The 18,980-nt window shown below is 43.8% G+C and overlaps 1 protein-coding gene across 1 annotated transcript; it reads right to left on the reverse strand.

The window, feature by feature from the left end:
* Positions 1 to 492: 492 nt before the first annotated feature.
* On the reverse strand, positions 493 to 5,348 carry LOC106602568 (E3 ubiquitin-protein ligase TRIM21-like). Its single transcript, XM_014195270.2, has 2 exons — positions 5,183 to 5,348; positions 493 to 4,785 (listed from the first exon to the last, which is right to left on the reverse strand). The coding sequence occupies exon 2, from the start codon at positions 4,781 to 4,783 to the stop codon at positions 3,152 to 3,154; it is 1,632 nt and encodes a 543-aa protein (XP_014050745.1). The 5' UTR covers positions 4,784 to 4,785; positions 5,183 to 5,348; the 3' UTR covers positions 493 to 3,151.
* Positions 5,349 to 18,980: the final 13,632 nt, after the last annotated feature.

The raw sequence follows: 18,980 nt of genomic DNA on the forward strand, positions 1-18,980 counted from the left end.
GGTTAACAGTTTAAACAGGAGTGTTATAATTGTTTTACTGATCTAGGTAGAATAAGTGTGAATCAGAAATGTGAAACAAGGACCTATTGCATGTGTATGGAAGGTTTTCAGACATCAACAACAGAATTCTAATTCCACATTGGAATGAAGAGGTAATGGCTGTCTTGGCAGATTTTACCATTCATTATGAAGCAAGAAATGTCACAGATTGTGCCTTTAAACATACTCACTTTGACTTATACCAACTATCAGTTTATCAAGTCAAGCCAGACAATGGGTGAAAGGAGAAAATGCAGAATGTCTTTACTGTTTGTAGGAAAATGCCTGTGCTCGCTGTATGCTGAAAGCCTGCATCTGCTGCTTGTGGTGCCTGAAGAAGTGTCTAATGAAATGCAGGTCCTACAAATATTGAGGTTGTTTTATGTTAAAGGCAATGCATGATCATCACTGACAATCCCTAAATTGTGGCAACATTGGGTCATTACTGCTTACTAAGTTTGTCTCTTTCATATATTTTATTGGAGTTTATAAAACAAATCTGCAGGACATAACAAAACATGCCACTTGGTGGCAGACAACCCACACAGCATCCATAAGCAACAACAGATAAAACACTGACAGACAATTGACAACAAAAACAAAGAGCAATAATGGTAATACAGTTATGGTCCTTTACGATGCCAAGACTGTGATCTTGAGCTTTGGTTAAAATACAATCAAATGGGTGCATCGTTCCAGACCTGTACAGGCCGTAAATCCCTAAATCGTGGCAACATTGGGTCATTACTGCATCATGAGATTGTAATTCTGTATTAATATATTCATGGACCAAGAGAAAAATGAAAACATATAAAATAATTGATCTATCGTCTCTCTTAGTTTCATCATTTTCCTTCAATTCGCAAGAGGCTGAATGTATCTCACCGGAGAAACATCAGCACGAGCGAAACAGCGTCGCTCTGTCTCAGTATGTGTAGGACATCTATCTGATGCTGTCTGGTCCAAAAGAGTATAACATTGTTGCCGCCCATAGCATTGAATGCAAGGGAAGCCAGCGAGCATTTGGCCTCCCTTGATAAAAAAGTATGAAATAATAGCCAATCAGTGCTAAACTGAGTGAGCTCAACTGTGAATGGTCCTGGCGCACCAAAAAAAAGTGTCAATAGAAGCTGATTTGGATTTGGCTTCTCTCCAATCGCATCGAGAGCATACGTCATTGACAGAAACAACTTGAATTCTTGCATCTCTTTGTGTTGTTGTCCTCCGGTGGCTAGCTCACTAGATAAAATTGTCTCTTTCCTAAATTAACCATGGATGGAGATAGGGATTTGGACTTGTGGTTTTACTTAATTCTCCATACTGGACACTGATTTTAATGGCGATTCTGATCCAACCATAAATACATACATAGTGCCCCTGGCCTGAGAGGATGGAAGTTCAATATGTAGCTTGATGTAGAAGGCTAATGTTACTGTAACTAGCTAACGTTGCCCATGAAATGAAGTTAAACTAGCGAGCAAGCATTGTAGCCAAGTAGCCTAGGACAACAAAAAACAATGTGTGTACCGTATGACAGAGTGATAGACCGTTTCACCTCCATGAAAGAGAGGATAGCATTGGAGTTTCTGTACATACACACATAAACACATACAGAAATTAGAACCATGGACAGCCACATCATATTTAGCTTATGTTGATTGGACTAAATTGTTTTTGGTATCTTTTAGTTGTCACTGTATTAGACTAAACATAAGATGATGTTGAAATGTTGAAGTTGAAATGGTGCTGGAATAGTGGAGGCAGCTCCTGTTGTCTTTGCGTCTTGCTGTAACTCTCCGTGGTTCTAAATCATTAGTGGTCCGAAAATGTCAGAAATGCTAACTTGCTGTAGGTCATGTAGCTGTTTGTTCCATGCAATATGCTTTGGGGACTTCACTGGACAAAGGTTTCTCTCCGGTTTTGTGATGAAACAAAGGTTTGTTTGAATTTATTCTAAAACCTTTTTCAATGTGCCATTTCTGGCGCTGGACAACATGACAGGAAAATGTTTAATTTACCAGACATTTGAGAAATGTAACATCTATATGCATTCAAATCCAACCTGGACAGCCAGCGCCTTCAATAAATGAGGAAAGTTGGCTAATTAAACCATATTTACGTGTAATTAAAACCAGACTATAACAATTTACAGAACACTATTTGTTGTGTTTCGATGTGTAGCATGTGCAAAACTTTATAGCCAATTCATTTTTTATTTTTGGGAGGTACTTTCCTAAAAAAATTGTTGTCCACCTTACGGTTCAGCTGTCAGAGATTTGATTACTAAATGTATCAGGGCATTGCAAAGGCTTAGGTGTCCACTGTATGATATTAACATTTAAATAAATATATATATATATATACACGCAGCATATATATAGGAAAATAAGCTTAGGCCTAACCCCAGAGAGAGATATGCTGGTGGCATGCTACGACACTGACATGCATTTTTTTATGGCAGATGGCTACTGCATCTGCTACACGGATATAGACACACAGAAGGGGGGCAAATGTATAGGCTTTCAATCTGAATATTTTGTATAATGATGAGCATTATATTGGTAGATTAATGGAGTAACTCTGGTAGGCCTGAAACTGTCTCCCTCACCTCAAGTTCAACTGTCGGAGTCAGCTGGAGCACCGGGGGGCACTGCCTTCATATCACAGGCCTGCAGTAGCTAAGGCTTAATAAGAGCTACACCATACCAAACCTTCCCCAAATATTTCTAACTTTTGATATTACTCTAATAAAGTTAAGTCAAGCCACTGTTTGTAGGGAAAATACGAGCAGAATGGTGAATGTAAACCCGGGAAAAAAATACACTACCCTCCCCTGTAACCCCCAAAGCCCACACAACCCTCTCCAAAGCAATAAAAAATGTTTGACAAACCTCCCATATTTTGGATGACCCCTTAACAAGTAATACTCAATCTGTCCCTAACAGAGTAAAGAAGTTTCAATTTTCATTTGATGATGAGATTACAGAGGACATCCATGGAAATTCTAATCATGTGTCATGTAAACTGGATAAATATGATCATTTCTAAACTGATATATTCAATGATTTGTGAATGTAATTAGTTAATTATCTGTTCCCTCCCCATCGTTGAATCAGTGTGTGTGATTGACAGGAGAGATGATGAGAGGGGCTGAGTTTTTACCATCATCATTATCAGAGGGGCCGAAGAATGGAAAGAGTTTCTCAGTAAAGGTGCAGCCAGTGAAAGAGTAGATATGAGACCTGGCCTCCACATCATAAAAGGAGACCAGACCCTCCTCATAGTCCACAAATAACCCCACCTTCTGGGGCTTCTCTCTCAGGGAGAGGACGACGGAGGGGGAGGTACCAGCTTTGTACACATTCTCATAGATCCGGGACACAGTCCAGAGTCCATCTTCAGTTCTCATTTTCATTTTCCCCTTCCTGTCAGTGGACTCTCTGGCCACTCCTAAATTCCATCTAGTCTTACCCTTAACCGTCACCTCATAGTAAAATCTTCCTGAGGAGAAGCCATCCTTTCCAAGGACAAACCGATGACCATCAAACCTTTTTGAATTGGGAGGAAGATTCTGTGGTGTGTTTCCACGTCTTACTTGTTTCCCATCCTCAGACAGGATGAGGTAGAGATTTGCTGTATCAGGGTCCAGAGTCACATCCACTGCATACTGCTGAATCCTCTGCAGTTTGACTTCAGGCAGCTTCTCCATCTCTTTACTCAGTGCTTCTTCCATCTGGGACACAGCTCTCCTCACAGTCCCCACACACAGATCACTGTGAACACTGATCTCAGACCAGTCCTTGGTGGGTTGAGGGGTGCACACTAGAGATAGGAAGCTCTGGAGAAGTTGGAGGTGGTCCTCAGTCTGTGAGAGCTGCTTCAGATCAGTGCTTCTCCTCTTTAGCTCAGTGATTTCCTGCTCCAACTCTTTAATGAGCCCTTCAGCCTTCCTCTCTACTGCTTTCTGCTTCTCCTCAATCACTTTAAGAAGCTCAACCTGACTTTTCTCAATGGAGCGCACCAGAGCAGTGAAGACCTGCAAGCTCTCTGCTATTTCCCTCTCTGCATCTCTCTGGCTGAGATCTACTGAGAGTTTGATGTCTTTAACCTTCTTCAGTCGCTCCTGGATAATTTGCTGCAGTTCTGCTTCAGATTTCCCCAGCTGAGCCTTCCTCTCTCCACACTCTTCCTCTATAGGGACAGTGTCATGAGTCTTGTGGTCTCCCTCAGTGCAGAACTGACACACACATGTCTGGTCAGTCCTGCAGAACAGCTCCAGGAGTCTGTCATGCTTCTTACACATCCGGTCTTCTAGGTTCTCCACAGGGTCGATCAGTTTGTGTCTCTTTAAGGGTGGGGCTATCTGATGAGGCTCCAGGTGAGTCTCACAGTAAGAGGTCTGACACACCAGGCAAGACTTCAGGGCCTTGCGCTTCGTCCCAGTGCAGACGTCACAGGGCACTTTTCCAGGTATGGCAGGGGACTCATGTTTACTTCTGTCTCTCATCTTTCTATAATTCTCTACAACCTCTCTGAACGTTGTGTTAACACGAAACACAGGTTGTCTGTAGAACTTCTCCTTACACAGTGGACATTGGTACAGGTCCTTGCTATCCCTGTACTTTGTGATACAGACCATGCAGAAGTTGTGTCCACATGAAGTGGTGACTGGCTCAGTGAACACATCCAGACAGATGGAGCACAGGAACTGGTCTTCAGAAAGTAGAATGCTGGATGAAGCCATATCTAGAGAGAGAGAGAACAAAGTCGAAACTGTAAAGCATAGTTAAAGTTCAACGTTTTCATTTAGCAAATTGCAGCAAACCTTCAGATCAAATTAATAATTGACTCCAGATCCAGATTATAATCAATCAGTCATTAATACAATATTTATGTTTTTAACTGAGACTATTCCATTTCCTGGAATAGGTCAGCTGTCAATAGTTTCAGTGCCATTGTCAACACGGCACTAAGAGACATTAACCAATCTTGATTAAAGTTATTTATCCGTACTACATACAGTATCATTTTTAAAATGTAATAAATATAGTTTAACATAGGTACCGTAGATAAACAAAACAGGAGATTAAAATAAATGTACACAGTAGTATTTCTTCACCAATCCTTGTAGATCTCTACTCACCTGTGCCTGTGTAAAAGAGTGTAAGCGTGTTCTCAGATTTTTCTCTAGTATTTTCTGTAGTTTAAAAAACATAGGAAGCTGTGTAGCGGTTTAAGAGAGATTTCTGAAGAGTTTAAGAGTTTATTCATGTGTGTGACATACAGCATGTTTAGTAACATATGTTTCACTTTAGCAAAGTGACATCAACCTGCTCCTCCCCACCCAGTGTTGCTCTGTGCTCTGGAACAGAATTAACCCTTCACATGGCTGCTCTCTCTTCATTCTTGATGCATTGTTTTAGCTTCTCAATACAAACCTGGTTAGCAGTTTCAACAGGAGTGTTATAATTGTTTCACAGATTTAGGAAGAATAAGTGCGAATCAGAAATGTGAAACAAGGACCTATTGCATGTGTATTGAAGGTTTTCAGACATCAACAACAGAATTCTAATTCAACATTGGAATGAAAAAGTAGTGGCAGTCTTGTTAGATTTTACCATTCATTAAGAAGCAAGAAATTTCACAGATTGTGCCTTTAAACATACTCACTTTGACTTATACCAACTACCAGTTTATCAAGTCAAGCCAGACAATGGGTGAAAGGAGAAAATGCGCAATGTCTTTACTGTTTGTAGGAAAATGCCTGTGCTCGCTGTATGCTGAAAGCCTGCATCTGCTGCTTGTGGTGCCTGAAGAAGTGTAATGAAATGCAGGTCCTACAAATATTGAGGTGGTCTTATATTAAAGGCAATGCATGATCACAACTGACAATCCCTACATTTTGGCCACATTGGATCATTACTGCTTACTAAGTTTGTCTCTTTCATATATTTAATTGGAGTTTAAAAAATATATCTGTAGGACATAAAACATGCCACTTGGTGGCAGACAACCCACACAGCATCCATAAACAACAACAGATAAAACACTGACAGACAATTGACAACAAAAACAAAGAGCAATAATGGTAATACAGTTATGGTCCTTTACGATGCCAAGACTGCGATCTTGAGCTTTGGTTAAAATACAATCAAATGGGTGCATCGTTCCGGACCTGTACAGGCTGTAAATCCCTAAATTGTGGCAACATTGGGTCATTACTGCATCATGAGATTGTAATTCTGTATTAATATATTCATGGACCAAGAGAAAAATGAAAATATATCAAATAGATCTATCATCTCTCTTCGAATCATAATTTTCCTTCAATTCACAAGAGGCTGAATGTATCTCACTGGAGAAACATCCGCACCAGCGAAACAGCGTCGCTCTGTCTCAGTATGTGTAGGTGTTACAAGGGTCGTATAAAGGGGACCAAGGCGCAGCGTGTAGAGTGCTCATATTTACTTTTAATGAATATTCTTAAACAAAATAACAAAACGACCGACAACAGTTCCGTCAGGTGACATACACTAAACAGAAAACAACTACCCACAAAACCCAGGAAGAAAAACCCCTACTTAAATATGATCTCTAATCAGAGGCAACGAGGATCAGCTGCCTCCAATTAGAGATCAACCCAAACAATCCCAACATAGAAATAGAAAAACTAGAACTTAAACATAGAAATAGAAAACATAGAACAACCCAAAACACCCCCTGTCATGCCCTGACCTACTCTACTATAGAAAATTACATCTTACCAGGATCAGGACGTGACAGTACCCCCCCCCCCCAAAGGTGCAGACTCCAAATGCAACATAATCAAAACCCAACAAAACACAAAGGGAGGGTAGGGGGGTGACAAAAGTCTATGGCGGCTCAAATGCAGTCCACATAACCTTAACTTCCAGCATAGGAGGCGGCTCTGGTTCTGGGCGTACTCTCCGCTTCACCCGCTGATCCTTCTGCTTTATTACCACCTGACCGTGGATCGTCGTGAAAGGAACCGGACTGTAGATCATTGCTGGAGGCTCCGGGCTGCAGGCCGCCGCTGGAGGTGAAGGCTCCGGGCTGCGGACCGGGAGGCTCCGGACTGGGGAGCGTAGCTGGAGGCTCCGGACTGGGGAGCGTAGCTGGAGGCTCCGGACTGAAGAGCGTAGCTGGAGGCTCCGGACTGAAGAGCGTCGCTGGAGGCTCCGGACTGAAGAGCGTCGCTGGAGGCTCAGGACTGAAGAGCGTCGCTGGAGGCTCCGGACTGAAGAGCGTCGCTGGAGGCTCCTGACTGAAGAGCGTCGCTGGAGGCTCCGGACTGAAGAGCGTTGCTGGAGGCTCCGAACTGAGGAGTGTCGCTGGAGGCTCCGGACGGAAAAAGCGTCGCAGGAGGCTCCGGACTGGGAGGCGTCATAATAGGTTCCGGACTAGTGACCGTTGCTGCTGGCTCCATGCCATGGATCATCTCTACAGGTTCCGCACCAGGGATCATCACTGGAGGCTTCTTACCATGGATTATCTCTACAGATGCCGGGCCATGGATTATTCTTACAGGCTTCGTGCCATGGTTTATCCCTACACGCTCCGGACCATTTATAATCCCTCAAGGCTTTTTGCCAAGGATTACTTCTTCAGGTTCCGGGCCATGGATTACCTCTTCAGGCTTCGTGCCATGGAATATCCCTACAGGCTCCGGGCCATGGATCATCACTAGAGGCTTAGCGCCATGGAACATCCTACAGGCGTCGGACCATCGATTATCACTGGAGGCTTTGTACGAGGAGCAGGAACCGGTCTCACCGGACCTGGGAGATGCACTGAGGACCGAGTGCTCAAAGCAGGTACCGGCCGTACTGGGTTATGGATGCGCACTGGAGGGAGAGTGCGAAGAACAGGCAGAGGACATACTGGATTCTGGAGGCGCGCTGGAGGGAGAGCGCGAGGAGGAGGCACAGGACGTACTGTGCTATGGAGGCGCACTGGAGAGAGAGTGCGAGAGGCAGGCACATGCTCACCACAAAAAGCACGGGGAATTGGCTCAGGTCCCAGTCCTGGCCGAGCCAAACTACCAGTGTGCCCCCCCCAAAAAGTTTTTGGGGCTGCCTCTCGTTCTTCCCAGGTAGGCTCCGATATCGCTCGATTACCTGGCCCCAAGTCCAGTCTCTCCTCTCAATCCACTCCTGATGTGACCAGGTGTCCATTTCTGCCCGGGCACACCGCTTGATCCAATCATGGTGGGTAGTTCTGTAACAAAGGTCGTATAAAGGGGACCAAGGCGCAGCGTGTAGAGTGCTCATATTTACTTTTAATGAATATACTTAAACAAAATAACAAAACGACCGACAACAGTTCCGTCAGGTGACATACACTAAACAGAAAACAACTACCCACAAAACCCAGGAAGAAAAACCCCTACTTAAATATGATCTCTAATCAGAAGCAACAAGGATCAGCTGCCTCCAATTAGAGATCAACCCAAACAATCCCAACATAGAAAGAGAAAAACTAGAACTTAAACATAGAAATAGAAAATATAGAACAACCCAAAACACCCACTGCCCTGACCTACTCTACTATAGATAATTACATCTTACTAGGATCAGGATGTGACAGTAGGCCATCTATCTGATGCTGTCTCGTCCAAAAGAGTATAACATTGTTGCCGCCCATAGCATTGAATGCAAGGGAAGCCAGCGAGCATTTGGCCTCCCTTGATAAAAAAGTATGAAATAATAGCCAATCAGTGCTAAACTGAGTGAGCTCAACTGTGAATGGTCCTGGCGCACCAAAAAAAAGTGTCAATAGAAGCTGGTTTGGATTTGGCTTCTCTCCAATCGCATCGAGAGCATACGTCATTGACAGAAACAACTTGAATTCTTGCATCTCTTTGTGTTGTCCTCCGGTGGCTAGCTCACTAGATAAAATTGTCCCTCTCCTCAATTAACCATGGATGGAGATAGGGATTTGGACTTGTGTTTTTACTTAATTCTCCATACTGGACACTGATTTTAATGGCGATTCTGATCCAACCATAAATACATACATAGTGCCCCTGGCCTGAGAGGATGGAAGTTCAATATGTAGCTTGATGTAGAAGGCTAATGTTGCTGTAACTAGCTAACGTTGCCCATGAAATGAAGTTAAACTAGCGAGCAAGCATTGTAGCCAAGTAGCCTAGGACAACAAAAAACAACGTGTGTACTGTATGACAGAGTGATAAAACATTTCATCTCCATGAAAGAGAGGATGGCATTGGAGTTTCTGTACATACACACATAAACACATACAGAAATTAGAACCATGGACAGCCACATCATATTTAGCTTACATTCATTGGACTAAATTGTTTTTGGTATCTTTTAGTTGTCACTGAATTAGACTAAGCATAAGATGATGTTGAAATGTTGAAGTTGAAATGGTGCTAGAATAGTGGAGGCAGCTCCTGTTGTCTTTGCGTCTTGCGGTAACTTTCCGTGGTTCTAAATCATTAGTGGTCCGAAAATGTCAGAAATGCTAACTTGCTGTAGGTCATGTAACTGTTTGTTCCATGCAATATGCTTTGGGGACTTCACTGGGCAAAGGTTTCTCTCCGGTTTTGTGATGAAACAAAGGTTTGTTTGAATTTATTCTGCCACTGTGTCTTCTTATTGTCTCGGCCTTACATCTATATATCATGGTGGCAAGGCATATGATCAAACATTATTGAGCAAATAACGCAATTAACACAACACATAGGTTGTAATATGGCTGTTTTTCTGGCTTCCCCGGTGATTTTACCCACACACAGCTACTGTGCACCACACAACCAATAAACAAAGCATACCAACTTTGGACACTTCTACATCATGGTTATGACAATCTCTGAATGTCATAACAAAAATGTTTTTTTTGTAACAGATGTCTCTTTCCATTCATCAATTGGACGCTGCAGAGATCAGATTGATTATATTTGTCAGTAAAAAAAATCCTTGTATACACAAAGATTTTCTTAAGTGACCGGGATTGAACAATAAAGTCAGGGTCGTGCATTATTTCCATTGTGGTCCCTATTTATTTATTTTTTTACATAAATACATATACAATTACAGAGATACAGACACATTGCATAGATACAGACACATTACATAGATACAACCTCTAGATGAGTATGAGGGGGGAGTTTAAGTACAATTATTACAAGCTTGTTTAGCTGGTAGCTTATTCTTTAGATGTTTGGGGCTGCTGGTGAACCATGATGTGCAGACATAATCAAAGTGACACTGGACTATCGCCCTTCAAATCAAATCAAATGTATTGGTCACATACTCGGGTTATTGCGTGTGTAGCGAAAATGCTTGTGTTTCTAGCTCCGACAGTGCAGTAATATCTAACAATGAATATCTAACAGCTTCACAACATATACCCAAAATACACGTAAATCTAAGTAAGGAATGGATTAAGAATGAATACATATACACTACCATTCAAAGGTTTGGGGTCACTTAGAAATGTCCTTATTTTTGAAAGAAAAGCACATTTTCTATCCTTTAAAATAACATCAAATTTATCAAAAATACAGTGCAGACATTGTTAATGTTGTAAATGACTATTGTAGCTGGAAAAGGTTTGTTTTTTATGGAATATCTACAAAGGCGAACAGAGGCCCATTATCAGCAACCATTACTCCCATGTTCCAATGGCACGTTGTGTTAGCTAATCAAAGTTTTTAATTTTAAAAGGCTAATTGATCATTAGAAAACCCTTTTGCAATTATGTTAGCACAGCTGAAAACTGTTGTCCTGATTAAAGAAGCAATACAAGTGGCTTTCTTTAGACTAGTTGAGTATCTGGAGCTTTAGCATTTGTGGGTTCGATTACAGGCTCAAAATGTCCAGAAACAAAGTACTTTCTTCTGAAACTCGTCAGTCTATTTTTGCTCTGAAAAATAAAGGCTATTCCAAGAAATTGCCAAGAAACTGAAGATCTCGTACAATGCGGTGTACTACTCCCTTCACAGAACAGCTCAAACTGGCTCTAACCAGAATATAAAGAGGAGTGGGAGGCCCCGGTGCACAACTGAGCAAAAGGACAAGTACATTAGAGTGTCTGGTTTGAGAAACAGACGCCTCACAAGTCCTCAACTGGCAGCTTCATTAAATAGTACCCGCAAAACACCAGTCTCAACGTCAATAGTGAAGAGGCAACTCTGGGATGCTGGCTTTCTATGCAGAATTGCAAAGAAAAAGCCATATCTCAGACTGGCCAATAAAAAGAAAATATTAAGATGGGCAAAAGAACACAGACAAAGGAACTCCGGGAACAGCATCCTCACTGTTGATGTTGAGACTGGTGTTTTGAGGGTAGCATTTAATGAAGCTGTTCTGTGAAGGGAGTAGTACACAGCATTGTACAAGATCTTCAGTTTCTTGGCAATTTCTCGCATGGAATAGCCTTCATTTCTCTGAACAAGAATAGACTGACAAGTTTCAGAAGAAAGATAATTGTTTCTGGCCATTTTGAGCCTGTAATCGAACCCACAAATGCTGATGCTCCAGATACTCAACTAGTCCAAAGATGGACAGTTTATTTGCTTCTTTAATCAGGACAACAGTTTTCAGCTGTGCTAACATAATTGCAAAAGGGTTTTCTTATGATCAATTCGCCTTTTAAAATGATAAACCTAGAATAGCTAACACAACGTGCCACTGGAACACAGGAGTGATGGTTGCTGATAATGGGCCTCTGTACGCCAATGTAGATATTCCATACAAATTCTGCCGTTTCCAGTCATTTACAACATTAACAATTTGATGTTATTTTAATGGACAAAAATGTGTTTTTCTTTCAAAAACAAAGACATTTCTAAGTGACCCCAAACTTTTGAACGGTAGTGTATGTCAGAGCGGCATTGGACTAAGATACAGTGGCGTAGTATAGAATAAAGTATGTACAGTGAGGGAAACATTATTTGATCCCCTGCTGATTTTGTACGTTTGCCCACTGACAAAGAAATGATCAGTCTATAATTTTAATGGTAGGTTTATTTGAACAGTGAGAGACAGAATGACAACAAAAAAATGCAGAAAAACTCATGTCAAAAATGTTATAAATTGATTTGCATTTTAATGAGGGAAATAAGTATTTGACCCCTCTGCAAAACATGACTTAGTACTTGGTGGCAAAACCCTTGTTGGCAATCACAGAGGTCAGACGTTTCCTGTAGTTGGCCACCAGGTTTGCACACATCTCAGGAGGGATTTTGTCCCACTCCTCTTTGCAGATCTTCTCCAAGTCATTAAGGTTTCGAGGCTGACGTTTGACAACTCGAACCTTCAGCTCCCTCCACAGATTTTCTATGGGATTAAGGTCTGGAGACTGGCTAGGCCCTCCAGCTGCCTTGAGATCATTGACAAGATCCTCCCGTGTGGTTCTGGCTGATTCCTCACCGTTCTCATGATCATTGCATCTCCACGAGGTGAGATCTTGCATGGAGCCCCATGCCGAGGGAGATTGACAGTTCTTTTGTGTTTCTCCCATTTGCGAATAATCGCGCCAACTGTTGTCACCTTCTCACCAAGCTGCTTGACGATGGTCTTGTAGTCCATTCCAGCCTTGTGTAGGTCTACAATCTTGTCCCTGACATCCTTGGGGAGCTCTTTGGTCTTGGCCATGGTGGAGAGTTTGGAATCTGATTGATTGCGTCTGTGAACAGGTGTCTTTTATACAGGTAACAAACTGAGATTAGGAGCACTCCCTTTAAGAGTGTGCTTCTAATTTCATCTCGTTACCTGTATAAAAGACACCTGGGAGCCAGAAATCTTTCCGATTGAGAGGGGGTCAAATACTTATTTCTCTCATTAAAATGCAAATCAATTTATAACATTTGTGACATGTGTTTTTCTGGATTTTTTTGTTGTTATTCTGTCTCTCACTGTTCAAATAAACCTACTATTAAAATTATAGACTGATCATTTCTTTGTCAGTGGGCAAACGTACAAAATCAGCAGGGGATCAAATACTTTTTTCCCTCCCTGTACATATGATGTGGGTGATGCAATATTTACAAACAATTAAAGTGCCTAAGATACCGTAGAATATCATGGAGTACAGTATTTACATATAAGATGGGTAATGCAAGATACAAAGACATTATTAAAGTGGCTAGTGTTTCATTTTGTCACGTCCTGACCAGTAAAAGGGGTTATTTGTCATTGTAGTTTGGTCAGGGCGTAGCAGGGGGTGTTTGTTTTGGTGTTTTTGGTTTAGGTTCTATGTTTTATATTTCTATGTTTAAATCTAGTTTTCTATTTCTATGTTGGGTTTTTGGCAATGACCTCCAATTAGAGGCAGCTGGTTGTCGTTGTCTCTAATTGGAGGCCATATTTAGTTGTGTTTGTTTCCCTTGTGTTTTGTGGGTGGTTGTTTCCTGTATAGCCTGTGTTGCGTTACGGAACTGTTTCGTCGTTTTGTTTATTTTGTTTAAGTGTTATCTTTAAATAAATTAAGAAGATGAGCACTATACCCGCTGCGCCTTGGTCCAATCCTTATGACGCCTATGACATATTTCCTTAAAGTGGCCAGTGATTCTTAATCTATGTCTTTAGGCAGCAGCCTTTGATGTGCTGGAGATGGCTGTTTAACAGTCAGTGGTGTAGTATAGAATACAATACAGTATAAACATATGAGATGGGTGACGCATTATGTAAACAATTTAAACGTGACTAAGATACCGTAGAATAGTTTGGAGTGCAGTTTATACATATGAGATGAGTAATGCTAAATACGGAACCATTATTAAAGTGGCTAGTGATCCATTTCTAAAAGTGGCCAGTGATTCCTAATCTGTCTATAGGCAGCTCTAGCCATTGCTGATGTGCTAGTAATGGCTGATTAGCAGTCTGATGGCCTTGAGATAGAAGCTGTTTATCAGTCTCTCAGTCCCAGCTTTGTGCACCTGTACTAGCCTCGCCTTCTGAATGATAGCAGGGTGAACAGGCAGTGGCTTGGGTGGTTGATGTCCTTGATGATCTTTTTGGCCTTCCTATGGCATCGGGGGCTGTAGGTGTCCAGGAGGGCGGGAAGTTTGCCCCCGGTAATGTGTTGGGCAGACCGCCCCTCCCTCTGGACAGCTTTGCGGTTGTGGGCGCTGCAATTGCCGTACCAGGTGGTGACACAGCCCGTCAGGATGCTCTCAATTGTGCATCTGTAAAGGTTTGTGAGGGTTTTAGGTGTTAAGCCAAATTTATTTAGCCTCCTGAGGTTGAAGAGGCGCTGTTGTGCCTTCTTCACCACACTGTCTGTGTGGGTGGACCATTTCAGTTTGTCAGCGATGTGTATGCCAAGGAACTTGAAGCTTTCCACCTTCTCCACTGCGGTCCCATCGACGTGGATAAGGGGGTGCTCCCTCTGCTGTTTTCTGAAGTCCACGATCATCTCCTTAGTTTTGATGATGTTGAGTGAGAGGTTATTTTCCTGACACCACACTCCCAGAGCCCTCACCTCCTCCCTGTATGCTGTCTCATCGTTGTTGGTAATCAAGCCTACTACTGTGTGTCGTCTGCAAACTTGATGATTGAGTTGGAGGCGTGCGTGGCCACGCAGTCATGGGTGAACAGGGAATACAGGATGGGGCTGAGCATGCACCCTTGTGGAGCCCCAGTGTTGAGGATCAGCGAAGAGGAGGTGTTGTTGCCTACCTTCACCACCTGGTGGCGACCCGTCAGGAAGTCCAGTACCCAGTTGGTCAGGGTGGGGTTCAGACCAAGGGCCTCGAGATTGATGATGAGCTTGGTGGGTACTATGGTGTTGAATGCTGAGCTGCAGTCAATGAAGTGGAAGTTGGAATAGTTATATTTGAGTGTTTCAGCAAATGGATAGTGAGGGAGGCCCTGCTCTCTCGCTTCCCCAGTTGTTTAGTTAATTTTCTTTCCAATCTCCTTTGCATTAGCATAGCCTCTCCTGTAGCCTGTCAACTATGTGTCTGTCTATCCCTGTTCTCTCCTCTCTGCACATGCCACACAAACGCTTCACACCGCATGGCCGCTGCCACTCTAACCTGGTGGTCCCAGCGTGCACGACCCACGTGGAGTTCCAGGTCTCCGGCAGCCTCTGGAACTGCCGGTCTGCGGCCAACAAGGCAGAGTTCATCTCAGCCTATGCTACCCTTCAGTCCCTCAACTTCTTGGCGCTGACGGAAACATGGATTACCACAGAAAACACTGCTACTCCTACTGCTCTCTCCTCGTCTGACCATGTGTTCTCGCATACCCCGAGAGCATCTGGTCAGCAGGGTGGCGGGACTGGAATCCTCATCTCTCCCATGTGGACATTCTCTCTTTCTCCCCTGACCCATCTGTCTATCTCCTCCTTTGAATTCCATGCTGTCACAATCACTAGCCCATTCAAGCTTAACATCCTTATCATTTATCGCCCTCCAGGTTCCCTTGGAGAGTTCATCAATGAGCTTGACGCCTTGATAAGTTCCTTTCCTGAGGATGGCTCACCCCTCACAATTCTGGGTGACTTTAACCTCCCTACATCTATCTTTGACTCATTTCTCTCTGCCTCCTTTCCACTCCTCTCCTCTTTTGGCCTCACCCTCTCACCGTCCCCCCTACTCACAAGGCAGGCAATACGCTTGACCTCATCTTTACTAGATGCTGTTCTTCTACCAATCTCACTGCAACTCCCCTCCAAGTCTCCGACCACTACCTTGTATCCTTTTCCCTCTCGCTCTCCTCCAACACTACTCACTCTGCCCCTACACAGATGGTATTGCGCCGTCGCAACCTTCGCTCTCTCTCTCCTGCTACTCTCTCCTCTTCCATCCTATCATCTCTTCCCTCTGCTCAATACTTCTCCAACCAATCTCCTGATTCTGCCTCCTCAACCCTCCTCTTCTCCCTTTCTGCATCCTTTGACTCTCTATGTCCCCTATCCTCCCGGCCGGCTCGGTCCTCCCCTCCTGCTCCGTGGCTTGATGACTCATTGCGAGCTCACAGAACAGGGCTCTGGGCAGCCGAGCGGAAATGGAGGAAAACTAGCCTCCCTGCGGACCTGGCATCTTTTCACTCCCTCCTCTCCACATTTTCTTCCTCTGTTTCTGCTGCTAAAGACACTTTCTACCACTCTAAATTCCAAGCATCTGCCTCTAACCCTAGGAAGCTCTTTGCCACCTTCTCCTCCCTCCTGAATCCTCCTCCCCCTCCCCCCTTCTCCCTCTCTGCGGACGACTTTGTCAACCATTTTAAAAAGAAGGTTGACGACATCCGATCCTCGTTTGTTAAGTCAAACGACACCGCTGGTCCTGCTCACATTGCCCTACCCTATGCTTTGACCTCTTTCTCCCCTCTCTCTCCAGATGAAATCTTCGACTTGTGACGGCCGGGCCGGCCTCCCAACAACCTGCCCGCTTGACCCTATCCCCTCCTCTCTTCTCCAGACCATTTCCAGAGACCTTCTCCCTTACCTCACCTCGCTCATCAACTCATCCTTGACCACTGGCTACGTCCCTTCCGTCTTCAAGAAAGCGAGAGTTGCACCCCTTCTCAAAAAACCTACGCTCGATCCCTCCGATGTCAACAACTACAGACCAGTATCCCTTCTTTCTTTCCTCTCCAAAACTCTTGAGCGTGCCGTCCATGGCCAGCTCTCTTGCTATCTCTCTCAGAATGACCTTCTTGATCCAAATCAGTCAGGTTTCAAGACTGGTCATTCAACTGAGACTGCTCTTCTCTGTGTCACGGAGGCTCTCCGCACTGCTAAAGCTAACTCTCTCTCCTCTGCTCTCATCCTTCTAGACCTATCTGCTGCCTTTGATACTGTAAACCATCAGATCCTCCTCTCCACCCTCTCTGAGTTGGGCATCTCATGCGGCTCACTCTTGGATTGCGTCCTACCTGACAGGTCGCTCCTACCAGGTGGCGTGGCGAGAATCCGTCTCCGCACCATGTGCTCTCACCACTGGTGTCCCCCAGGGCTCAGTTCTAGGCCCTCTCCTATTCTCGCTATACACCAAGTCACTTGGCTCTGTCATATCCTCACATGGTCCCTCCTATCATTGCTACGCAGACGACACACAATTAATCTTCTCCTTTCCCACTTCTGATAACCAGGTGACGAATCGCATCTCTGCATGTCTGGCAGACATATCAGTGTGGATGACGGATCACCACCTCAAGCTGAACCTCGGCAAGACGGAGCTGCTCTTCATCCCGGGGAAGGACTGCCCGTTCCATGATCTCGCCATCACGGTTGACAACTCCATTGTGTCCTCCTCCCATAGTGCTAAGAGCATTGGCGTGACCCTGGACAACACCCTGTCATTCTCCGCTAACATCAAGGCGGTGACCCGGACCTGTAGGTTCATGCTCTACAACATTCACAGAGTACGACCCTGCCTTACACAGGAAGCGGCGCAGGTCCTAATCCAGGCACTTGTCATCTCCCGTCTGGATTACTGCAACTCGCTGCTGGCAGGGCTCCCTGCCTGTGCCATTAAACCCCTACAACTCATCCAGAACGCAGCAGCCCGTCTGGTTTTCAACCTTCCCAAGTTCTCTCACGTCACCCCACTCCTCCGCACACTCCACTGGCTTCCAGTTGAAGCTCGCATCTGCTACAAGACCATGGTGCTTGCCTACGGAGCTGTGAGGGGAACGGCACCTCCATACCTTCAGACTCTGATCAGTCCCTACACCCAAAGAAGGGCACTGCGTTCATCCACTTCTGGCCTGCTCGCACTCCCTACCTCTGCGGAAGCACAGTTCCCGCTCAGCTCTGTCAAAACTGTTCACTGCTCTGGCACCTCAATGGTGGAACAAGCTCCCTCACGACGCCAGGACAGCGGAGTCAATCACCACCTTCCGGAGACACAATGAAACCCCACCTCTTTAAGGAAAACCTGGGATAGGATAAAGTAATCCTTCTAACCCCCCCACCCAAAAAAAGATATAGATGTACTATTGTAAAGTGGTTGTTCCACTGGATATCATAAGGTTAATGCACCAATTTGTAAGTTGCCCTGGATAAGAGCGTCTGCTAAACGACGTAAATGTAAATGTATATGTCAGACAATGGGTGGAGTACTAAAGCTGAATGTATTTTCTGTTTGTAGGAAACTGCCTGTGTTTGTTGAAATCCTGCATCTGCTGCTTGTGGTACCTGAAGAAGTGTCTAACGTACCTGAATGGTTTTACAGAATACCACTTTAATCCATTTCTATACGGTAAATAGTGTTTATGCACATATTTCACAGAACTCGCCTTGTTAGCATTTACGATACTTGCCCGCTATTGTCTCAACATCCAACACACATTCACCGTCTCTTCTTTCTCTCTCGCTCTCTCTTTAGGAGTTCATAGGGAACAGTAAGAATATGGAGGGATGGGATCGGCCCGAGGCAGATGAAGACGGTCGTGAGATGAAGCCCACGGTGAGTTAACAATACTTTTCCAACAAAGTTTAACACTCCATTTGTTTATTGTTGTAGACTCAAGGAGGGACTTTTGCTTGACCAAACCAGAAGATGGAAACCAAAAGACATTCCAAGCGTTTTCTTAAATCCATGTATAACAGGTTTACCATGATATCACTCCAGTCACAGAGACTACAATATTTTTGATAACCTGTTTATTAATTTATGGCACACTTTACATGAAAGCTTTGTTATTTTTAAAAGCAAAATGCCTTTTTGATACACCTTTTTATATAACAAAAGTACTTAATTAAAAAATACTGTTAGTGTAGTTTGGTTCTAGTTTACAGGTTGTAAAGTATGTTTTGTTTAGCCTCTTGTGGGTGAAAGTATTGTTAGATTATTGGAATGCATTCCATGTCACCACTGTTATTAAGCACTATTTCCGTACACTACAAGTGTTTGTACATCAAATGTATTTTTAGATTGTGGTAATGACGATCATGGTTGCTACTTGTGCCGCGTTGCTCCTTTTATAATACAGTTTTGACAA

Source organism: Salmo salar, chromosome ssa04 (assembly GCF_905237065.1).
Source record: "Salmo salar chromosome ssa04, Ssal_v3.1, whole genome shotgun sequence".
NCBI classification, from domain to species: domain Eukaryota; kingdom Metazoa; phylum Chordata; class Actinopteri; order Salmoniformes; family Salmonidae; genus Salmo; species Salmo salar.